Below are 9,643 nucleotides of genomic sequence, written 5' to 3'. Positions count from 1 at the left end.
AGGGAGAGGAGATGCAACATGGGGGGTTAAGGGGGTAGGAGAAGAGTAAATGAAACAAGATGGGATTGCGAGGGAGACAAACCATAAGTGACTCTTAATCTAACAAAACAACCTGATACAACTTCTTTGCTTTGTTTTGTTTTGTTTTTATTCATTCTCAGGATTCTTATTCTTTTAATTTCCTAAACCTACTGACCATTAGAACCTGAGGTTTAATACAATATATTCCATAATCACCTTTTAACTTGAACTTTTTCATACATACACCTGTGTTTTTCTTTTTCTTTCCATTTTCTACTTTTTAAAAAATACATTTAGATATAGGCTTCAAAGTAATCCTTTTTCCCTATTCAATACTACCCCAGTATATAAGTCAGTTTTAATCTCCCTTTATCTCTGGAACATTGAGTTCTTTAACAAAGATAACAAGATACACCCAGGAAGAACCAAAATAACCTTCCTCACCCACATTAAAATTTACAACCACCCTCCCATCTTTTTCTTCTGTTAGTGCTTCCGTGTATTTGTTTTTGTTTTGATATTATATAAGTCTTATTCTTGGGGTTCATTTTGGCTGGGTTCTTCTTTTTTATTCCTTGTCATTTAATTTTCTCAGTCTTTGTCCATTTCTGTTTGTATAGACAGCATGTGGAGGGGTCCTGTCGTTTTATCCAGTGTGCACTCTGTGCCATTTTATGGGAGCATTTATGCCATTCACATTGAGAGTGACTATTGAAAGATACATTTTTATTGACATCAAGTTGCCTGTGGAGTCCTTGTTTCTAGAGATTGTCCCTGTAAATTTCTGTTGTGTGTCACTCTTGGGCTCTTTCTCCTTTTGTAGAACCCCTATGAATATTTCTTGTAGTGTTGGTTTAGTAGTCGCATACTCTTTTAAACCTTAGCATTCTTGGAAGCTCTTTATCTCTCCATCCATTTTGAATGTCAACCTTGCTGGATAAAGTATTCCTGGCTGCACATTCTTCTCATTTAGTGCCCTGAGTATGTCTTGCCAGCCCTTTCTGGCTTGCCAGGTTTCTGTGGACAGGCCTGGTGTTATTCTGTTGGTCCTTCCTCTGTATGTAAGGAATCTCTTCCCCCCAGATGCCCTCAGAAACTCTTGTCTAAAATTATGGTTCGTATGTTTCACAATAAAGTGTCTTGAGGCCTTTTTAGATTCGTTGATCTTGGTGGTTACCCTTTCTGCTTCTAGGACATGAATGGCTGTTCCAGTCCCCAGACTAGGGAAATTTTCAACCAGAATTTGATCAATGATATCTTCCAGTCTTCTCTCTTTCTCCATCCCCTGAGGAAACCCAATGATTCTGACGTTGGAAAGTTCCATGGCATCATTCATTTCCCTAATTGTGTTTTCAGGGCTTCTAAGCTGTTTGTTTCAGGCTTCCTCCTGATCCTTTTTGCCTGTCCGTTTGTTCTCTAGATCACTAATTCTATCTTCTGCCTCATTTACCCTAGCTGTTAGGCTATTTAGATTAGATTGGATCTCATTGAGAACATTTATAACTTCTGCCAGATCAGCTCTCACTTCTGCCTTTAGAGATTCTATGTTGTCACCAATGGTTTCCTCCACCCTAGCCATTACCTGGATAATTGTTACCCTGATCTCCCTTTCTGTCATAATGTTTATGTCCATATCCAATAGTTCTGATGGAGAGGGCACAATCTCTGAATTTTTCCCCTATTGGGTGTTCCTCCTCCTAGTCATTTTAGTGAGAGGTGGATGATTGGATTAGAGCTGAATATATCAACCACGTTCCAGGCAAGGTGCACCATCAGAGCAATCAGAAATCACCACCAAAAAGAAAGAAAATAGAAAAAAGAGAGAGAGAGAGAGAGAAAGAGAGAGGGAGATAATAGAAAACCTCACCAAAATGAGCCCCCAAAGTAAGATTCATAAGGTATATAAACAAAATAGGATAAAAAGATCCACAAAAGTAAATAACAAGAAAAAAAAGAAGAACCGAGTCAAATGAACTCCAAGAATAAGATTTATTTAATACCAGAACAAAAACAAATACACAGAACCACTGACAGACGAGAAGGATGGGAAGGTGGTTATACATCCTCGATATAGGCAAGAAAGTTACTTTGGTTCTTCCTGGGTATATCTTGATATCTTTGTTAAAGACTCAACATTCCATATATAAAAGGAGATTAAAACTGGTTTATATATAGGGGTAGTATTCAATAGGGAAAAAAGGATTTCCTTGAGATTAAATATATATGTATATTAAAAAAGAAAAAGAATAATAGAAAAATAAAAACGCAGGTGTATGTAAAAGTTCAAGTTAAAAGGTTATTATGGAATATGTTGTATTAAACATGTAGTTGTAATGGTAAATTGGTCAAATTTTTTTTTAATATCCTGAGATTGAATTAAAAGTAAAACGTGTGTCTATGAAATATACAGGTTTTAGGGCAATACTCTGAGCTTAATATATTGTTTTCCCTGATGTAGGGGTTTTACAGTTTTATGAAGACCCTGTGGTAGTTGTTCTCTCATTCTTTCAGCTCGCCTTCTGGGAGAGGGACCTGCTTCATTCTTTTTAGTCAGTCTTGCATGGGTTGAGTCATCCTTGCCCCTATCAAGGGGCTGTGCTATATTTAAAGTAGTTTTCAAGACTTTTGTTCTCTGGAGGGTTTTGTGCTTTTGTGGCTTTTTCTTTTCCTTTTTTATGCATTCTTATCTGTTTTTTTTTTAATTTTAATTTTATTTTTTTAATTTAATTTTATTTCTTTAGTGTTCCAAGATTCTTCATATATGCACCAAACCCAGTGTTGCATGCAATATGTGTTCTCCTTAATACCCACCACCAGGCTCACCCAACACCCCAACCCACTCCCCTCCAAAACCCTCAGTATGTTCCTCCGAGGCCACAGTCACTCATGGTTCATCACCCCCTCCACTTTATGCCCACTCACTTCTCCTCCCCTTCTCCCACTATCCTCCCTGTTATACCTTATGCTCCACAAGTAAGTGAAACCAAATGATAATTGACTCTGTACTTGACTTATTTCACTCAGAATAATCTCTTCCAGTCCTGTGCATGTTGGTACAAAATTTGGGTATTAATTTTTACTGAAGCAGGCATAACACGCCATAGGATATATGGACCATAACTCCTTTATCCATTCGTATTTTGAAGGGCATCTTGGCTCTTTCCACAATTTGGCGACTGTAGCCTTTGCTGTTATGAAAACTGGTGTACAGATGGCCCTGCTTTTCACTGCTTCTGTACCTTTGTCATAAATACCCAGTAGTGCAATTGCAGGGTCAGAGGGAAGCTTTATTTTTAATTTCCTTAGGAATCTCCACACTGTTCTCCAAAGTGGCTGCACCAACTTGCATTCCCACCAACAGTGTGAGAGGGTTCCCCTTTCTCCACATCCTCTCCCACACACGTTGATCCCTGTCTTGGTAATTTTGGCCATAGTACCTGGTATAAGGTGGTATCTCAATGTGGTTTTGATTTGAATCTACCTGATGGCTAGTGATGATGAGTATTTTTTCCTGTGTCTGATAGAAATTTATATGTCTTCCTTGGAGAATTGTCTGTCCCTGTCTTCTGCCTATCTTTTGGCATGATTATCTGCTTTGTGTGTGTTGGTTTGAGGAGTTCGTTATAGATCCTGGATATCATCCCTTTGTACTGTCATTTGCGAATATCTTCTCCCATTCCCTGGGTTGCTTCATTGTTTTGTTGACTATTTCCTTTGCTGCGCAGAAGCTTTTGATCTGATGAAGTCCCAAAAGTTCATTTTCACTTGTGTTTCCTTTGCCTTTGGAGACATGTCTTGAAAGAAGTTGCTGTGGCTGATGTCAATGAAGTTACTGCCTAAGTTCTCCTCTAGGATTTTGATAGATTCCCTCATCACATTGAGGTCATTAACCACTTTGAGTTTACTTTTGTGAATGATGTAAGAGAAACTTCAAGGTACCTTCTTTCATACATAGCTGTCCAATTTTCACAGCACCATTTATTGAAGAAACGGTCTTTTTTCCACTGTATTTTTTTGCATTTTTTTCGAAGATTATTTGACCATAGAGTTCTGGGCTCTCTACTCTTTTCCACTGACCTATGTGCCTGTTTTTATGCCAGTACCATGCTGTCTTGGTGATCACAGCTTTGTAGTAAATCTTGAAATCAGGCAACGTGATGCTCTCCAGGGTTGTTTTTCTGTTTCAACATTTTCTCAGCAATTCGGGATCTCTTCTGGTTCCATGCAAATTTTAGGATTGTTTGCTCTAGTACTTTGAAAAATGCCAGTGGAATTTTGACCGGGATGGCACAGAAAGTATATATTACTCTGGGAAGTACAGACATTTCTACAATGTTTATTCTTCTGATCCATGAGCATGGAATGGTCTTCCATCTTTTTTTTTTTTTTTTTTTTGGTCTTCCTCAATTCCTTTCATGAATGTTCTGTAGGTCCTTGATACAGATCCTCTACTTCTTTGGCTAGGTTTATTCAAAATTCAGAAATCATTCAATGTGATAGAACAAATAAATAAGAGAAGAGAGAAGAACCACATAGTCCCCTCAATTGATGCAGGAAAAAAAAAAAAAAAACATTTGAAAAAATACAATATCCATACCTGATTGAAATTCTACAAAGTATAGGCATAGAGGGAAAATTCATCAACTTCACAAAATTTATCTAGGAAATACCCAAAGCAAATATTATTCTCAATGGGGAAAAGCTGAGGGTCTTCCTTTTGAGATCAAGAACACGAAAGGATGCCCACTCCCACCACTCTTTTTCAACATAGCATTCAAAATCCTAGCAAGAGCAATCACACAACAAAAAGAAATAAAAGGTATTCAAATTGGCAAAGAAGAAGTCAAACTCTCCAAGTTCACAGATGACATGATACTTTATATGGAAAGCCCACAAGAGTCCACCCCCAAACTACTAGAACTCATACAGCCATTCAGTAATGTGGCAGGATACAAAATCAGTCACAGAAATCAGTTGCTTTCTTATACACTAACAATGAAAGTATAGAAAGGGAAATTAGAGGATCAATTCCATTTACTATTGCATCAAGAACCATAAGATACCTGGGAATAAAGACTACAGACAGAGGACTGATATCCAAGATCTATAAAGAACTCCTCAAACCAACACACAAAAAAACAGATAATCACGTCAAAAAATGGGCAGAAGATATGAACAGACATTTCTCCAAAGAAGACATACAAATGTCTATGAGACACATGAAAAAAATGTTCATCATCACGAGCCACCAGGGAGATTCAAATTAAAACCACATTGAGATACCACCTTACACCAGTTAGAATGGCCAAAATTAACAAGACAGAAAACAACGTGTGTTGGAGAGGATGTGGAGAAAGGGGAACCCTCTTACACTGTTGGTGGGAATGCAAGTTGGTGCAGCTGCTTTGGAAAAAAGTGGGGAGATTCCTTAAGAAATTGAAAATAGAGCTTCCCTATGACCCTGCAATTGTGCTAGTGTATATTTATCCCAAAGATACAGATGTAGTGAAAGGAAGGGCTATCTGTACCCCAGTGTTCATAACAGCAATGGCCACAGTTGCCAAACTGTGGAAAGAACCAAGATGCCCTTTAATGGATGAATGGACAAACAGACAAATGGATAAAGAAGATATGGTCTATATATACAATAGAGTGTTATGCCTCCTTCAGACAAAATGAATACCCAACTCTTGTATCAACATGGACAGGCCTGGAGGAGATTATGCTGAGTGAAATCAGTCAAGCAGAGAGTCAATTATTGTTTGGCTTCACTTACTTGTGGAGAATAAGGAATAACAGGAAGGACATTATGAGAAGGAAAGGAAAAGTGAATCAGGGGAGAATGGAGGAGGGTGATGAACCATGAGAGACTATGGACTCTGAGAAACAAACTGAGGGTTTTGGAGTGGATGGGGGTGGTGGTTTAGGTGAACCTGGTGGTGGGTATTAAGGAGGGCACATATTGCATGGAGCACTGGGTGTGGTGCATAAACAGTGAATCTTGGAACATTGAAAAAATAAAATAAAATTAAAAATAATAAATCTCAAAAGGATCAAGTTACTTGCAAATATATGACAAACGTGAGTAGACACATAGGAATACATGGAACATTGCCAGCCATTATTTCCAACCACTATAAGGAAAATTTTTGTTTGTTTGTTTTTTATATGATAAAATTTTCACTCTCTACCTCCACATGCCAGCGAAGTAGGAACAGTGATATTTATAGTGAATTATGGGGGTAATCCACAGAAAGTGACCCAGCAGTTCCACGGGCGATGGAACTGGTAAAGGAGTTTATTGCATTATAAATGTATATCATGTATTCATGTATCTGGAGGAAAGATTGAACGTGTTGAATCTGGGGAAGCCTCTGGGTCTGACACACTTCCATGTCCATGTGAGCATTCATGCACATGACCCACCCATCTCTCGCACATCCACCCAGCTGCACTGGTGTGCAGGCCCGCCCACTGCCACACCCTGTGACTGTGACCTCATCTCCACAGGTGGCCCCCAGGTGTGGGGAGCTGGTAGTATGAAGTAGCTCTCTATTCTGTCAGATGCTCTAGACCTGGCCCTCACTAGGATCTACCCTTGGTCCCTTCTTGCTGACAGATATCTCTGAGTAGGGGCCTGATGCTAGCAGAGGGCCAGGTCATCATGAGGACGCTCTTCTTGCTGCTTGCTGTCTGGGCAGGGCTGGCTCTTGTCCAATGTTCTCAAGGCCATCCATCATGGCGCTACATCTCCTCTGAGGTGGTCATTCCCAGGAAGGAGCTGCACCATGGCAAAGGCGTTCAGATACCAGGCTGGCTATCCTACAGCCTGCGATTTGGGGGCAAGAGGCACGTTATTCACATGCGGCGCAAGAAACTGTTTTGGTCCAGACATCTGCTGATGATGACTCAGGACGACCAAGGAGCCTTGCAGATGGACTACCCCTTCATCCCTCCAGACTGTTACTACCTCGGCTACCTGGAGGAGATTCCTCTTTCCATGGTCACCATGGACACATGCTATGGGGGTCTTGAAGGTATCTTGAAGTTGGATGACCTTGCTTATGAAATCAAACCCCTCAGCGGTTCCCAAAGTTTTGAGCACATTGTTTCTCAGATAGTAGCAGACATGAATGCGACGGGACCTACCTATAAACTGGGACATCGGGAGGTTAGGGATCCCCTATTCTCTCAAGCAAATGCCAGTGTTGTCCCTAGGATCTCTAGTAAGATGTATTCATCCCATCACGGAAATATGAAAGCACTTGCCCTAAGTTCCAACTCAATGTATACTGTGTTTAACAATGTGTCAAAATGTGCCCAATTCCTGATAAGGGTATTTAGTTTAATTGACACATTCTTTCAAGCTATTGATATCAATTACTATATTGGATTCATGATCATTTATGATCAGGAAGATCCAACTTACTTGGAGTATTATCATGAGGTACATAGCCCATATGTTCGATATTATCAGTCTTTTTTATATACCGTTCTTGAACCACATTCATCCATAATTTTGATTAAAGAAGGGCCAGAGGATCATAATTATGAACCTGAGTTATATGGCATTTGCCAAAAACGAAACCTCATCATGCTTGGTTACCTAGGCAGACAGTATCTATTGTTGTCTATCACAGCAGCACAAAAGGTGGGAAAAAATTTTGGTTTATTCTATGATGGGAAATTTTGTTTTTGTCAGAGAAGGTCCATGTGTATTATGCACAGACCACTGTCTCTGACAGATTCCTTCAGTAACTGTTCCTATATGCATGTACAGCACATAGTGGGTCGTGGGAAAGGTGAGTGCCTATTCAGCACCAAAATGGTATATTTAAATAAAAGCCTGACCCACGATCGTTGTGGAAACTACATACTGGATCAAGGCGAGGAGTGTGACTGTGGCTCCTTCAAACAGTGTTACAACAACCTCTGCTGTACAAATGATTGTACCTTCACCATAGACAGCAAATGTAATACAGGCCGATGTTGTACAAACTGCACCTATTCCCCTCCTGGGACACTCTGCAGACCAATCCAAAATATATGTGATCTTCCTGAGTACTGCCATGGGGAGTCCTTGGCATGCCCTGGTGATTTCTATATGCAAGATGGAACCCCATGCACAGAAGAGGGTTACTGTTATCATGGAAATTGCACTGACCGCACTGTTCACTGCCAAGAAATCTTTGGCAAAAATGCTGTGAAAGGTGCAGATGCCTGCTATACCATAAATAGAAGAGGCAATAGATACGGACACTGCAGAAGAATAGAAGGGAGAATGAAAGCTGACTTCTGTGCAATCGAAGACATTTATTGTGGAAGGCTGCAGTGTGGTAATGTCACACACCTCCCCCGCTTGCAAGAACATGTGGGATTCCATCAGTCTCTAATCTCAGGATTCTGGTGTTTTGGGCTGGACTCACATCGCTCCACAGGAGCAAATGATGTTGGTCATGTGAGACCTGGTACCCCCTGTGCTCCAGGAAGGTTCTGTAACAATACTTACTGTAATGGCAGTGTGGTCCAACTGAATTATGACTGCTTACCTGAGAAATGCGGCCACAGGGGGATTTGCAACAATAACAGAAACTGTCATTGCCACATAGGCTGGGGTCCTCCATGGTGCATTGATAGGGGTGCTGGTGGGAGCATAGACAGTGGACCCGCTCCAAGTAGGGTGCGGTTAGTCTTGCAGAGTCATGAATCCCTGATATATCTGAGAGTGGTCTTTGCTCGAATTTATGCCTTAATAACTGCACTCCTCTTTGGATTCACCACAAATTTAAGAACTAACAAGACAGTTAAGGAAGAGAAAGTTGGTGAAGCTCATCATGAAATCAGACTGCAGAGCCCTGAACAACAAAAGCCAGTCCACAGGAGAATGGCTGAAACTACAGTAGGAGGAGGCAAAGCTGACATCCATGTTTCCAGGAGTCTGGAGGAGACACAGGCATCTCAGCGCACATCACAGTGGTCCCGGCCCACATCCCTGGGGACTCTGAGCACATTCCAGGGGTCCCAGAGCGCAACACAGGTGTCTTGGCGCACATCACAGCTGTCGAGGCTCACAACACAGAGTTCCAGGCGCACATCACTGGGCTCTCGGCACACAGCACCAGTCTCTCACACCAGTTCTGTGATAGGTCACTGACAAGCATTCTGAAATAAAACTTGAAAAGTGCACAGTGGTGGTGTCTCCATATCTTTGTAAGGCTGTAAGAGCCCACATAGAGCCGAGACTCTGTCCAGAGTACCTGAGTCAGCATCGGAGAATTGAACCGAGGTCCTTGGGTGCAGAATTAAGGGAAGTTACCACAGGCTCCTGTAGGGAAAACTCATTACATTTCTACAAAATGGTGCTCATGACCAGTGAGGATTTTCTTATTGCTCAGATAATCTCTCTTTCTCCAGTCCCAAAGAGGGTCCAGGATGATGGAGCGCTATTCCCCACCCATGTTGCCTGTCCCACACTGGGGTGGCTCTGGGCAGGAGAAGGGGACTCAGGTGTGATCCCAACTAGTGCAAGCTGTGCCACCCTGAAGAGTTACTTTATGAATACAAAACTGAGACCATTTTCCTGAACATTGAATCCCATGAAATTAATCAGAAAATAGGCAGA

General features: G+C 41.1%; 1 protein-coding gene across 1 annotated transcript; it reads left to right on the top strand.

Annotated features, from left to right (window-relative positions):
- The first annotated feature begins 6,646 nt into the window (after positions 1-6,646).
- On the top strand, positions 6,647-9,175 carry LOC111139937 (disintegrin and metalloproteinase domain-containing protein 21-like). The gene has a single exon (XM_022492347.1). It carries the CDS (start codon positions 6,662-6,664, stop codon positions 9,173-9,175), a length of 2,514 nt encoding a protein of 837 aa, XP_022348055.1. The 5' UTR covers positions 6,647-6,661.
- The last annotated feature ends 468 nt before the right edge of the window (positions 9,176-9,643 follow it).

Source organism: Enhydra lutris, unplaced genomic scaffold (genome assembly GCF_002288905.1).
Source record: "Enhydra lutris kenyoni isolate GAN:26980312 unplaced genomic scaffold, ASM228890v2 scaffoldscaffold127, whole genome shotgun sequence".
Classification (NCBI taxonomy): domain Eukaryota; kingdom Metazoa; phylum Chordata; class Mammalia; order Carnivora; family Mustelidae; genus Enhydra; species Enhydra lutris.
This window is presented reverse-complemented; position numbering and strand designations above follow the sequence as displayed.

Excerpts from the sequence above, each read along its gene's own strand:
- LOC111139937 (XM_022492347.1), top strand. The coding sequence starts at position 6,662 with ATGCTAGCAGAGGGCCAGGTCATCATGAGGACGCTCTTCTTGCTGCTT.